This window comes from Ambystoma mexicanum, chromosome 9, assembly GCF_040938575.1.
Source record: "Ambystoma mexicanum isolate Mex_15411 chromosome 9, UKY_AmexF1_1, whole genome shotgun sequence".
NCBI lineage: Eukaryota > Metazoa > Chordata > Amphibia > Caudata > Ambystomatidae > Ambystoma > Ambystoma mexicanum.
The window spans coordinates 1261357989-1261373210 of record NC_090931.1 but is presented as its reverse complement, the minus strand read 5'-3'; the positions used below and the strand labels follow the sequence as shown (position 1 = coordinate 1261373210).

At 42.8% G+C, this 15222-nt stretch overlaps 1 protein-coding gene across 2 annotated transcripts in view; it reads left to right on the top strand.

The window, feature by feature from the left end:
- Positions 1 to 15222, top strand: part of CCDC93 (coiled-coil domain containing 93) — a 2015088-nt gene that overhangs the window by 842752 nt on the left and 1157114 nt on the right. For both annotated transcript variants that reach the window (XM_069616593.1, XM_069616592.1), the window contains one exon: positions 13049 to 13111. In XM_069616593.1, coding sequence (XP_069472694.1) covers positions 13049 to 13111 — 63 coding nt within the window. The remainder of the gene's footprint in view (positions 1 to 13048; positions 13112 to 15222) is intronic.

Here is a 15222-nt window from a genome sequence, read left to right as displayed (position 1 = left end):
AGGATGCCCAGACAGGAAGGAAACACTGTTATCCCAATGAAAACCCACATGAGGTCAAACAGCAAAGCCTCTATTATCAACAGTGAGGCATCTAATATCCTGATAAATGCTCCCACCTCTAATAGATTTGAAGTACTGGCAAGTGGGGATGTCATTAATCCAATGCAGATTAGCCCGACCCTTTGCGGAAAGCGGGATCTCAGGAGACCTGAGTGCCAGTGAGTTCTAGAATGGACGATTTTGCCACAAAGCCATCAGTCAAAGACAATACCAGCATCAATTTTGCAGGATGAAACTGCGTTTGCAGCTGCTCGAGCATCAGTGGAGTTGAGCCACTTGTTAATGAGCTAAAGACATTGCTAAAATGTGTACATATGGAGTTAGCACTTATCAAAGATAAACTCTGAACCATAATGGCGAGGATCCCAAGTACCCACAATGGTACATCCAGTAGTACCCCCTGTGATGCTAATGTAGGTTCCACTAGAGGAATGCTCTCTTACATAAGGAAACCTGGGCTGGAGGGACTTATAAGCCATACATCAGTTGGAAATATGCCTACAAGTGACAACAGTATTAAGCCCCAAAACATGCCAAATCGCCTAGGAGTAGATAAACCAGTAATAGCACCCCAACGGACGGTTCACTGGCAAAAAGAGTCAACAATGCCCCTGAGGAACATCCTTTGAAGAGAATCGTCCTACTGTACACATAGCTGGCATTTTAATAGGAATGGTGCACATAGCAGGCATATTTTTATTAATGGCGTGCATCTGGCGAATGGGCAGGACAGTGAGCAAGCCTCATTCCACAGGAGTCAAGCAAACTCCCACTGAGCACGCCTGCCTAATGTAACACCTGATAAAGTCCTGTTGAAGCCCCTGCTGCATGCCCTCCTTACCTGGCTAATGTAACTAAACTGAGGCAGGGTTCAGTGCAATCTAAAGAAACATTACAAAAACAATGTAGTTCACTGGATTAGATTCCAAACTGGTTGTTGCTCAGTAATCGGGGCAGATAACATAGACTGTATCCGACTCTCCTGCCCCTACGATCCCCCTCAAAGACATTATTAGAGTGGCATTTTCTGATAGCCATTTGGCTGCTGGTCTTTTTGCACTTGAGCACAGAATCCCTCTACCCCCACCCCGCAACCACGTGAATGAACATTGTTGTAAGATTTCTCCCTCCCATTAACATCAGGCAAGAACAGCCAATGACCCAGAAGCTAATTTTACAACCAATTTAGATAAAGTTGAATGACTTGCTGCGCACATTGTGCCCTCTAGAGGTGCCCCCATTACTGGGGCAGGGGGCGCTTCTGGGGTGCATGAGGTGCACCTACTCTCATGGAATATTGCGGGTCTGAACAAAAATATGGCAGATAATGATTGGTGCCACTTCATTAGGTTGCACAAATCATTTGTCATCAGAAACCCTAACCCATGTCTACCATCTGCTGAACTTCTATCCCCCAAAACACTGCCATCTTACACCCGAACTATACTTCTATACCTTATATATAGACCACCCAGCGCCATCTCCACCTTCGAGGAGGACATCTCCCACTTACTGACATCTAACAGTAAACCAGGTTCCCAAATTATTCCCATGGGTGATTTTAACCTTAGCATTAATGACCCTAATGATACTAGCACCACCTCACTCAATGACACTATCACTCACTTAGGCCTTACACAACACATCACTAAGCCTACACACACACAAAATGGAGATCCTTGGACTGGCTGGCCGACGCCAACTGTGAACTATCTCGGATCGACGTCACTCCTTGTGCATGGACACACCACCATCTCATCACCTTCTCCATAACCAAAGACTCGCCTAAAAGTGCACCTACTATCAGGGCACCACAAACTGCAACTAGGAACAAACGCAATATTGCTATAGAGAACCTTAGACCTCTCCTAACTCCAATTACCAATGCTTACCATCCCGTACCGAACGCAGATCCAACTGCCCTTGTAGAACTCTAAACGATACTCTGGAACAAGCCCTTAATCAAATAGCTCTGCTCAAATTAAGAAAGGCCAAACCAACTGCTCACATGAATAAATGGTTCTCAGCAGAATTAAAAGCTCTTCGCAATATTAAAAGAGCAGCGGCAGCCAACTGGAGAAAAGCCCTGTCTCTCATATCCAAATATAAATTCTCGTCTGCAGCCACCACCTATAAAAGTGCTATTACAAACGCCAAAAAAGTGATCTTCAATTTGAGAATACATAACGCCAAATCTGGCACAAAAGAGTTATTCTCCATTCTAAGGACACTGGAATCACCAGTGCATCCCAAAGATGACTGCATCAAGGATAAAGCCTGGTGCAACAACATCCAACAAGCACTCTCAAACAAAATAGCTTTCTTACAAGCTAAGATAGTGTCAAAAAAAGCTAGCCTTGCCTCCAAAGACCACTCTAGTAATAAAAAGAGCTCTGCCATTCCCGATTGCCCGCCCTTCTATTTCTCCCCAGTCACCGAGGACGAAGTAGTCAACATAATTGCCAGCCTTAAACCCTCAAACTGCCAAGGTGACTTGTGCCCCCTTCATCACTTTGCTGATCAACTGCTCATTTAAAAACGTGTCTGTACCCAACAACCTTAAAGAGGCATGGGTCCTACCTCTCCTCAAAAATCCCAATTTAGACCCCAACATACCTACTAATTATTGGCCCATTACGACTGTCCCCTTTCTCCTTAAAATACTAGCCAGAGCGGCATACCTCCAAATACAATGACATTTGGAAGACAATAATCTCCTAGGCTTGAGACAATCCTGCTTTAGACCCAGGCACGGGACCGACACTGCCCTCCTGGATCTAAAAATCCAAATGGATGAAGCCAAAGACGAGGGCGACTTGGCCATCTTGCTCCTGTTGGATCTATCCGCAGCTTAGTTGACAAGCAAATTCTCACCCAACACCTTACCTCGGCTGCCGCAATTTCACAGAATGACACCAATTGAATTCGGTCCTTCCTATCCGATAGGTCGACTGACCTTGTCCCAATCCAATGTGGAGTACCCTAAGGTTCTTGTATTTCACCCATGCTTTACAACATCTTTACCAAGCTCCTCTTTGACCGACTTCATGAACTGGGTGTCACATATACCAATTATGCAGATGACACCCAGGTCCTCATCACTCTCACTGGGAGCTATGAGAAAGATGCTGCAAAACTTAATGAAATCTACCTCGAAATTCAAGCATGGATGGCCACCCATAGCCTCTGCTTGAACGAGGACAAGACAGAACTGCTATCGTAGGATCCCAGGCCCGCCTTAACAAATTGGACACTAGGTACCAATCATTTACCATTGATGGAAATATCATAAAAGTCTCAAAAAAGGTCAAAACGCTGGGCGTGTATATCGATTCCACACTATCGTTCAAAAAACAAATAAACGCCACTATCTCTTCTACAGCCTACACTAATAAACTCATTAATGCCTGTAGGCCATTTCTCTCAACCACCAGCTGCCTCACATTGTCTAGAGCCTTGATACTATCCAAACTAGACTACTGTAATACCCTCTTCCTAGAATCCACTGATCATAATCTGAACAGACTCCAGGTGTTACAGAACAATGCCCTAAGATGTGCCCTTAACCTTCCTCGCCAGGCCCACTTCTCTACCATCAGTAAGGAAATCCACTGGTTCCCTATCTGGGACAGAATCAAACTAAGATCGCTCGTGATTACACACAAATGCCTCTCACTGACTGCCCCACGCTACTTATCAGACAAATTCTCCAGACATAGCACATCCAGACCCACTAGAACTGCTTACATGTACCAACTGGACATCCCCAAATTTAATCTGAAAACAGCAGGGGGATCTAGCTTCCCCGTGCTAGCTGCGAAATGTTGGAACGCACGTCCCTTAATTATCAGGTCTGAAGAGTCATTCTGGTCATTCAGAGCGAAGGTGAAAACATGGCTCACTTCTCACTAAGAATATGATACCTGCATGTTTGTAATGCAATCTGCAACTCATTCAGTCTATAACCATATCACGGACCACATTGTAACCCGGTCCTCATGCTACCTATTGTATTATCATTGTATGTATCTCGCATGTGCAACCTTTCTGTAACCTCTGATGCTCCTCATGTCCAATGCGCCCAGTTACCCAAGGGTTTGGCTGTGCTATATAAATAAACAAACTAAACTAAACTAAACCCTGGGCAATCATCAGTTGCACACTACCGGGTTATGCCTCCTTTAACATCACAGCCAGTAAAGGAAAAGGAGGAAGACCTAGGGGAAGGCTTCTGACCTGGGTCGATCCCTCTTTATTTGACAATATCACAGTGGTAGACTCTGGCAGTAGCGATCCCCAAAAGCTCTATATTAAAGTTCATGGTGGTACTACTTTGTTATTATTTATTGCCTATAATGGGCAGTCAAAAGGAGATTGGACCTCAACCATACTGCTTATAGAAAAACGAATCAGTTCCTTGGTTATGAACCTTGAAATGACCCCTTTCACCATTATTATTTCCTTTCAAACTTTATTGTGCATTTGGTTAAATATAAACCTTAAGCACCACATATATCAAGACATGATTAAAGGTTTACATACATAAACTAAGTCATAAAAGTCAACATCATAAAAGTAAAATCCACACAGTGCAAGCTGTGCTTTTAAAAGAACCACAGCCATTACATTTAATCTTCTAGCATTTTAGGCAATCACACGCCTCTGATAAAATACCATTAAAATTAATCTGAGACTGTAAAAAGCGTTTGTGCTACCTTCCAGACAGAATGAGCTGCAGCTCTTATAACAATTGATTCCGGCTTATAATGTATGCTCCGCAACTGATCGCGTTCTATATATTCAATAGAAGCCACACATTTCCCATAGCCTTTAATATCATGATGTTTTAAGCTTCGGCATTTACTTAATATGTGACAACTAGTCTCAGTTTCAGCATGACACAAGCTGCAAAATCTCTGTGCATAAGCAATGTTTTCCCCACACACCCTGATAGGTAATAGATTGAACCGCTGGTATACAATTAATCTTTTTAGTGCTAGGTCGCAATACTTTATAAGATAGGAAAAGGGCGAATTAATTGCAAAGCTCTGGGTCGAATAGAGACTCTATCTTTTTTTCCCTGTAAGTATGGCTATGTTGTTGGCCCTGTTCCATTCCCTTGCCTTTCGTTTGATTATCATTTCTATATGTGGTGTCTCATATGCATATGCCAGAGTAATTCCCAAGTGTGCCAGTAGAGTTTTGCATGAGGCTTCAACTCGGAGATAAAGCTATTTGCTTTGCTATCAATGTTCCGAGCACCTAACATCTGTGTTAAATTATTAACACGCTCTGTGGTGAAGTTATCTTCATATATAATAGGGTGTGTTGAATTAGCCAGGTTGTTGTAAGTGAGCATGTGCAATACTCATATGCAAAGCCTCAACAGGGACTGAGCATGGCAGATTCATAATCAATCATAATATATTCCCGTCAAGATTATTAAGCCATGTTATGTGGCAAGCTGGTAGAACCTGAAGGCCATACAGAATAGCTGGACTATGCTGGTTCTATAGATGGTTAATGATCCTTCAATGTTATTACTGCCAGCCTGAGCTATATAGCGTTTAATAAGGAGCCATCTCGTCCAAGTTTTTGCGGTGACACTATCTTGATAGTAGGAGGCCGATGGATTTGTTCTTAACGGGAAGCCTATATATATATATATATATATATGGCTATCTATAATCTCCAGTCTGTCTTTACTGAGTTTCCAGACAAAGAAGACACCACCTAAGCAGATCATTTTTGTTTTATTCATATTAATATGCATATGGTTGTCCTGAGCATACTGAGCAAGTGCATTTATAGAGCGCTGAAGGCCAAGTGGGGTCTGATGTTAAAGTAATATCAGCGTAACCTAGCCACTCCTAGCTGTTCCATTCACTTTGGGGGGACGATTACGAGTGGCTAAGGTCCTCAAGTCCATATTTGATTGATATAAGTTAAAAAGCAGAGGAGCAACGCGCAGCCTTGCTTCAGGCCTGAATCTGTGGTGATTGGAGCAACGAGTTTGCCTTCCTGATTTAATCTGACCTTTACAAATGTATCAGTATACAGTGACCTAATAGGTGCGGATAGATGGCCCATTGAACAAGTTTGGTCCATAAAAGTTTACGTGAAACAAGTTCAAAGGCCTTAGTACAATCCATCAAGCACCAGTATAAGTTGTGCCCCACTCTATCCTTCAGTTGGGCTTGTAGATACTGGATCATACTTTTATTCAGTGTGCAGTGACCTTTCCTAAAGCCAGTTTGGAAGGCTTTTATTACATTTTGTTTCTGAGCCCAGTCGTTGATTTTCTTTAGTAGTATGGTTGCAAAGATTTTTTTGGCTCGAATTGAGCATTGCAGGCAATCTGTAGTTTAGTGGATCATGTCTGTCCCCCTTTATACAGACTGTATTAGTACAGATCTACGGCAACTATCAGGAATACGTCCTGTGGCGTTTATCCAACGAAAGAGGCTGAGTAGGACTTTGGCCCAATAAATCTGTTTTTTCTTCATTCTAATATTAACTGTCCCATCAAGACCTGGGACACAGGATGGCTTTATTTTTTTGATCAAGATGATTATATCCTCTTCATCAAAAGTGATAGAAAATTGTGGGCAGCGGGAGATATGTGGCCAAAGCGATTTAGTCTTCCTCTGGTCTGACATATAGTTGGATTACGTGCGCTGCCAATTACGATTCTTGGACGGCGTTCAGTGCCGAGGATGTTGAATTCGTTAAATGCTCCCAGAGGCCAGCCCAGAACATTTTGCTAATATTGGATTTCAAAAGTCTAAAAATATTTAACCAGTTCGTATTATCCAAAGAGGCTTTGCCCCTTTCTCACCCTGCAAATGGCAGAATTGTTTGTTAATCTGCACCCTGTCGTTTCGATACATATTTTATCTTAAAATAACTATGGGGTAAAATGTAAAAGAGTTATGCTTGCTAGTTTTGAGTCTGATTGTTTTGGCTTGCACAGTGGCAGTATTCACAATGTTATCCACCATGAGTTCAATATTCCAGTCATGTGTAACCAAGCAATGTTCCAATTGTGCACTACTGTATTGGGTAATTTTGCCAATTTTCATAATCATTTTGGGGACCACATAGTTATATTGCCCGAGTTATTTGGTTTAGCATTGGTAGGTATTTAGCAAACTGGGCATAGTCCAGATTAAAGCACCAAGTAAGGATTGCATGGTCACTCAAGTCATTGTGGCTGATTTCCAATGCGTCACAATTTCCAAATTTTTTGATTTGTCACAACAAAGTCCAGATTGGATTTTGACGGACTGTTTGACCAAGTGTAATTAGACATAAGGTCATCAGGATTTTTTCTAGGAAGGCAAATGAGATCATTGGCATCAAAAACACATTTCCAACCATTATCATTGCGGCCAATGCCATGCACCTCTTTATTATATATATTCTCTATATTTCCTGCTCTACATATTTATCAAGATGGAGGTTGTGGGCATTAAAATCTCCCGCTATCAATATTTTAATTTTTGGATATTGATTATACCATATACAAATTGTATTGCTTATCAAATGTATTTTAGTGATGCTCTTACAATCGGGGGAACATATATTTTGAATAGCAATATTCTTTTAGACTTGATAGCACATACGTGAGTGGGTGTCGTATAGGGACCAGTTCCAGTATGAGATTGGCACACACACCTAATGCCAAGCCCCCACTGATGTGTCCCCCATTAGGTCTTTTTGCAGGGTGGCAAAAAATAGTGTAACCATCGATATGGAATCCATGTTTCCTGTAAAAGGAATATGTCTGAAGAGGAGAGAAGCAAAAGACCATGTGGTTTGCTGAGGAAAGATTGGTATCCATGCATGTTCCACAAAATCAAGGACAGGGGCTTAACTCTGGTTTTCTGTCAGATCATATTAGGGCTTGCAGCTTCACAGATCCATTTTGTCTTCTGATTATTTTCCACCAGATGAATCGCCGGACCGACAATCGTAGTACGTAGGGATTCACATTCAGATCTGTAATGTTCGGCATTAGAAAATAGCTTTGATTGTATTTGATGAGAGCATGACACAAGAGGCAAAGAACAAATAGCAGGTAACTTCCTCCAGATTATAAGCCTGTATCCAAAGTTTTCAAGTTTTAACGAGCGTTGCTTAAACAGGTTGCACCATCAAAGGTGACACAAATTCCAAAATTGCCCAATTCAGAAGACTGTCAAATTTTGGAAGTTCGATACAATTGATGTCTTCAGAGGTTATAACTGTAAATTGCTTGATCTGTGAAAACATTTCCAGAATAATTTTCCTGTTTAGAGAAGGGCTATAATTGGTTGGATGGATTTCTTCCAATTTAACCCATTTCCCCAACAATTTTGGGTCTCCATCCATTTTGTTTTTCGTCTTTTCTCGAAGGAGACGAAACTCATTCCCCACTGGAGGCAAGCTGTTAGCAATGCTGCACTGCTGTGAAATTGGATCATTACTGTTGTTACGCATGGGGAAGTGATAGCCGGTCTATAACCATAGGAGCATCTTCCCCTTCATTTGTGAGCCCAACTATTGATCATTGAGTATTTTTTAACTGCTTGATTGGATACATCACTATTATTGCTTTCTGTTGTTTCAAGCCAATGATCCAATGGACCTTGTAATGGTACTTAGCTGGTGGTTCAATCTCCGAAAGTATGAGTTATCTTGTAATTAGAAAGTGGTGGTGGTGGTTTTGGCGCTTTTCTTGTTGTTTTGGCGCCTTCTGGATTTATAATTTGCAGTAATCAAAATGCTGCTGGTAGGTTGTGCATTTACCAGGTGTGGGATGGTGATTTCCTCAAGGTTCCAGCCGTCTCTCTTCCCATATTGAGATTCGATACAAGTCAGATTCTGTGACAACTCCTGAGGGGGACAGCTTTCATCAATGCCAACCAAAGAATGCTTGGGGGATTAAAAAACATGGATTTGTAGGAGTTACATTATTCACAATAGCAAGTGGTGTAGCATTTTGCAATGAGACAGAATTCTCGAAGATAATGTCAACCACGTTCACTACCACCTCTTTGAGATTGCGCTTTGTTCTTGTGCTATTGCAGTGCAGATAATTATCAGTGTTTCCACACTGGATGCAGTTGCTTTGAGTTGAGACGCAATTTGTGGATCCCTCTGTTTACAAAAATGTTTCCGAATGGGAGGGTGGATCAGCTTATCTTCGGTGTCACTAGTGCAAAGAGAGGAATCCATGAAATCAGATGTAGAGGCGTACTTAGTGAGATCCGGGGAAGCAGAAAGATGTATTCCAATAATGTTTTCAGAGCCTTTAGTAGGAAGGCCAGGTTTTCCCATGGATTCACATTGAAGGCATATGCACATGTTTAGCAAGGAATGATTGTTATCAATCAAAGGAGACAGCTGTGGGGGCATAAACGGTAATCGGTCTGAAGACGAATACACATTGTCCGTGATTTCTGAGATGTGTAGAGAGTTTAGGAAAGCTGTGATCGGATGTTGTGTAAGTCTTGGGAGACCCTGGGATTTTGTATTTCCTCCTCCCAGCAATATTCTTTTCATATTAGGAGACAGTTGTGAGGTGGGGTTTGGGAGTGGACACTACTCCCCCTATCGGAGTACAAAAAGGAATGTGACAAGGCTGCGTGCTGGCCCCAACCCTGTTCTTACTTTATATTAATGGCTTAATCAATACACTTTAGCAATCCCAACTGATGCACCATCACTAGCAGGGCAAAGCTATCCAGCACTATTGGAGCGATCCTCATCTCTTTTACACTTTCCGCACTAAAAATACCCCAGCTTCAGCTCTTTAAGAATTTTGCACCAAGAATGGACCTAGTTATCAATGGCAGTAACACAAAATCTATGGTGCTCTTTAGAAAAGAGGGAAAAGACAACTTACAATCCAATGCTCGAAAAGGATCCCATTGAGCAAGTATGCTCGTACTACCTGTGAGTGAGATTGGCTACCTCTTGCAAATGGGACCAGCAACTCACTAGAGCAGGAGCCTCGCTCACCAGCTATTGTGGTGCAGAAATTGCAAAGTTCATAAAAATATGGGGATGGAGTCATGGGACCCCTTATAGAGACATACAAACTTAAAGCCAGCCAGGCTGCCCTTTATGGGGCCAGAATCTAGGCCCATGTTAAATGTGGCAACCTTTGCGTGATCCAAAATGGCTTTCTCAATAATTACCTGGGTCTTCCAACCAGCACATCCACACTGCTCATACATGAGGAAACGGGTCTGCCCTATTTGAACAACATTGCAGCGCTTAGACCTGTACTCTATTGGGTCAGGCTATGGAGCAGCTGAGAATTACTAAGCACAGAGAAGCAACTAGCGATGTTCTTGCAGGTGGGTGGTCCCTGCCATGGTGACATTCTTTATGAAATGGATCATGCCAACCTATGTCTAAATCCGGATAACATAACCAGCAGCTCAAAAGAGATAGTTAAGGCTGACTTCCGCCAGAAATGCCAGCGAGACTTCCTTGGTTTGATGTCCAGCTCGACTTTATTGCGCACATATTGGGAGAATAAACACTATAGGTTATGAGCCATATCTGGTTGTCATGAACCAATGTCCTGCACTCCCTGTACATTAAATTAAGGTTCATCATGTTACCGGGTGCACACAGCATGAATAAGTTGGATGCAGGTGTTTCAACTAAGTGTACTACAGTAGGAACACGACCGAAACAGAAGAGCATTTCCTCTTACCCTGCCCTTTATATAATCAATTCAGGAGGATGTATTTGAGACGTTTCTATGATGCTCGTTTGTGAAAAATTGCTCGAGAGGCCCTTTGTTCCCTTTTTTTAACACATTTCCTCGCTAGTAAAATGCAGGGGGAGTCCCCCCACATCCTCCCACCATAATTAAATACCTAAACTCAAGCCCCCCCCCCATATATACTTGCAAGGAAATGTGTTTAGAACCACTACTCGAGCAAATGGGCCTGCGAAAAAGTGGGCAAGAACGATTTGAGACTCAGGTTCTTGATATTTCGAATTACTACCACAGGTGAAGTCATGACATTTTGTAGAAGGTACAGTGATGTTGCAAATGTATTTGCTGTATCAAATTTTCTGTAAAGATCATGGTTGAAAAGAACCACTTTATTGAGAACTATGAATGATCCAGCGAACGACATGGTGCAACCACTCGAATAGCTGGCCTCTACTCTGCACTGATAGTAGGGCTTTATTCTGAACTTGCACTTGCAGGGCTTATGTAGTAGGTATGTACCTGTAGTCTAGGCTTTTTTGATGGTGCTATTACTTGATACTCTAAGGAATCGTATACAAGGCTGCCAAAAGAAGGGCAATAGATATTTTAACATGACATGGCACTGTCCAATACTTATGCACGTACCTCCCTCCGTAATGCATTTGCACTTCTTGCTTTTGCGATGTTACTATTGCCTGATATTTTATTAAAGTGTATGTAAAGCTGCAATAAGTAGGGAAATAGCTATTACACAATATGGCCCGGCCTCTGATTATGAATTGCTAATATCTGTATTGAGTTATAGATGCATTTTCTTTTCTTAATATATTGTATGCAGTAAACATCTGCTATTTGTGCTTACTTTTATGACGTTCACCCAAAATAAAGTATTCTGACGGACTGACATCAATTAATTTGGGATCACCAATTCTTCCAGCCTTGTGGTAAACTAGTTATATTGTCTGGTACTTGATCAAATTTTATGTAAAACTAAAGAAACCGACTCTTATCTATATAATTAGAATAATATATTGCACAATGGAAATATAAAGTGATGGAAACGGCACAGTACATGTAAAGATTTAAAACATTGTACATGCAAATGTAGTGCTGCACAGTGTTGGAGTTGTCGGTCTGTGCTTACTGTATACATTATCTGTTTTGATATTTGAAAACATTCCGGTCGTGTGGCAAAAAACACTTGACACAGTTTTGAAAAAGCTATTGTGTACATGATTGGCCATCTCTCCCCAAAACGCTGCCCTTGGTTGTGTCCCAGCAGAGGGACAACGTACTTGACTTGAGGTAAATACAAAAATACAGTGGCTGATGGCGCAATGCTCGGCTAATTTAATGACTAGTTGTGTCTAAAACGAGAGCGACCTGAGACCGCCTCTGCCCGGCGGGGACAGCTGCTCTGTGCAGTTCTTTCATCTTATCGCGAGCTGTCCTAGACCACGTGCTACCTATGCCCCCCCCCCCCTCTTTATAAGGAATGCCGAAGGGATCTACGTCCCTCCTCCTGCTTTCATCAGTTGAGAGAAATAATAGATGAAAAGACATGCTCCCACACTCTGGTGTTTGCGGAGCGCCACCAGCCGGTTGCCAAACAGGGGGAAAGAAGCGGGACGGCTAACGCCCCTTTTATGAACTCTCTAATACAGTAGATGAAGAATAGGATGCATCAGCCCTGCTCCACGTAGACCCAGGGAGAGGAATGTGCCTTGCCAGCTCTCGGGCACCAGCTGCACTAACACCCAGGAAGCGTTGTGTCCGCGTGCACTCCACAGAGCTCCTTCCAGCCCTTCTGCTACCACAGGTGTATCCTGCAAAGGGAGGACAAGCCACGCTGTATGGGCGGTGCACATTGTTACAGAGAAGGGATCTCAATGGTTGTGCTCCAGACCTTTACATGGATTTAGGACTGTGGCATCACCTTAAAAAAAACGAAACTAAAGAAGTATAGTAGATGTCTCGCATTGTATGCATCTCAGAATGCATGGCGCATATTTATTAATCTTGAATTATGTCCTTGATGCCCACCCATACAACTGCTACTTAGGCACACACCTACCGCGCACGCTCCATGTTAGCCATGGGCAAGCTTAGCGGCAACAATGAGGATTCCAGAATCTGTAATGGGTCGCTAAATGATGAAAATTGGTTATTTTTTTAATGTTTCATTATGTATGTAAACAAAATGCCTCACCAAACAAGTGTGTGTTTTCTCATACACAAAAAGTAATGTGTGCATATTTTTTTTAACAGTTGCAAGCTAAATCTTCCGACCTCCAAGCTGAATGTACAGAAGCTAAGAAAAAACTTACAGAGGTACCCATCAATCTTTAAATCCATGTATTTTTAATATTGTTTCTATGATCTGTTATTTCATGCATACCACACATGAAAAATATCGGTATCTCTCCAGTGTTGTCTATAGTAAATGTATTGACCTGTAGATTGTTTTTGTTTTATCTTATTGCTTATAGTGCACACCTAGCATTCATTCAAGAACTGCAGAGCGGTTTATAACGGGAAGATGCCAGCATTGGTTTTGGCATTATATAAAGTAGTGCAGACTGTGCAGTACTGTTGATGGGGGGGTGGGAGGGCAGGGTAGAAAAGGGGTGGAGGGGCAGGATTTGTATTCGTCTGGTAGATGATATTTTTCAAAGATCCACATTTTTAATGTTTTGGACAACTGGAGGATAGAGGATGGAGGGGGACATTTTGAGCCTCTGCTGGGATTGCCTTCCATATGGTCGGAGTGTGGCAGGTGAAAGACGGACTCCATTCTTTTTATGGTTTTCATACGTGTGGCATGAGTCACCAGAGGTGTGAAGTTTAGCAACCAAGTATGTTTGCATTGCTTTCGAGACTTCTTTGTAGGTGATTCATGCAGTGTTGAATAACACCCTGGCAGGGAAAAGGAGCCAGTGAAGCTTGCTCAGTGTAGGAGAAATAGTCGAATTTCCCGGTGCCTGTAATGAAGAGAGCTGTGAGTTGGAGGGTTGCATTGTGAATGGGGAGGGGGGTGCAGGTGCACGGCTGGAAGCCCAGTAAGAAGAAATGTTATATTGTCGATGCGTTAGATCAAGAGGGCTTGGACTACTGTCATACAGGGGTTGGGGTGAACGGTTTGATTTTGCAGCGTGTGGAGATCTGTAGTCATGAGTTTTGTGTCTTTTTGACTATGTGCTTTTGGAAGGAAAGTCTACTGTCAACAATGAAGCCCCACGTATTTGGCAGAGTTTGACCGCTGTTGGACGTATCCTTCCAGGCACATGTCGCCCATTCATTGTTGCACAGCTTGTTTGGTGGGGAACTGATGAGGATAATTCAGTCTTGGAGGGGTTCAGTTTGAGGAGATGCCTCACTAATCTCACAGGTGCTCTATTGACGTCCTTGGCCCTTATGCATTTTCAGGGCCTGGACCTTCCACGCCAATTCTTCCCTGCTCCTGTCTTCCACTGCACTTTGCATCTGCACACCCTCTGCCCTGGAGACTTGCACTTACACATCCCGCAGCCCAGGGCGTGTAGCACTCAATCACTCCTAGCACTTCATCCATGTCTCACCTGCGAGCTCGGACCTCCGAGTACTTACTACCTCTTCCTTTCTGCACTAGCACGTTCTGAATACTCACAAGGCATAGTAGGTTTGTCCCTCCACATCTGCTCCCTCTGCTCTTAATATTGTGTTGTAATTGTATTTCCCACCCTCCCGTCCTGCCCTTTGAGCGCTTTGAAACAGTATATTCTTATTGTGTAAGCGCCAAACAAGCAAATAATAAATACAATAAATAAATCCTCTCCTACCTCTTTTGAATTCACCATCTCTACTATTGCTCCGCCTCACTTGGTTCACATCATCTCCCTCTGTCACCCTCCTGGTTTCACTGGACCATTCTTTGATGAACTTGGCCATTTCCTTGATTCTCAGATTTCCACTAAACCGGTGACTCTCCAACCACTTCTCAGAAATCTCACTGTCACTCTTTTCTTAATGATCACGCTCCCCATTCTATCCATAACCTACCTGCCCACACAAGGGTCACTTCTTTGGATCTCTTATTTATCTCCACCTCTCTGTCAGCCACTAATAATACTGTCACACCATCCCTATCTGATCACTACATTGTTTCCACCACCATCCCCTCTCCACCATCTGACCTCTCCTCACCCTTGCTTCACCTATTACTAAACAGAAATGTAAACCTGGCATTCCTCCCTTTCTCTTGGACCTACAGTTCCCACTCTCCTCCTTCACACGGGATGCCTCTTTCACTAACACTGCCTTGTACAGCTTCCAATCACTGCCAACGTTCACCCCTAAGTCTCAGGGATCCTCGGTCATGGGTCTCCACATTCATATGTTCTCTCTGCACAGACATATGTCGTCTGCTGGACTAATGGAGGCATACCCATTCTCATGAGGACCTG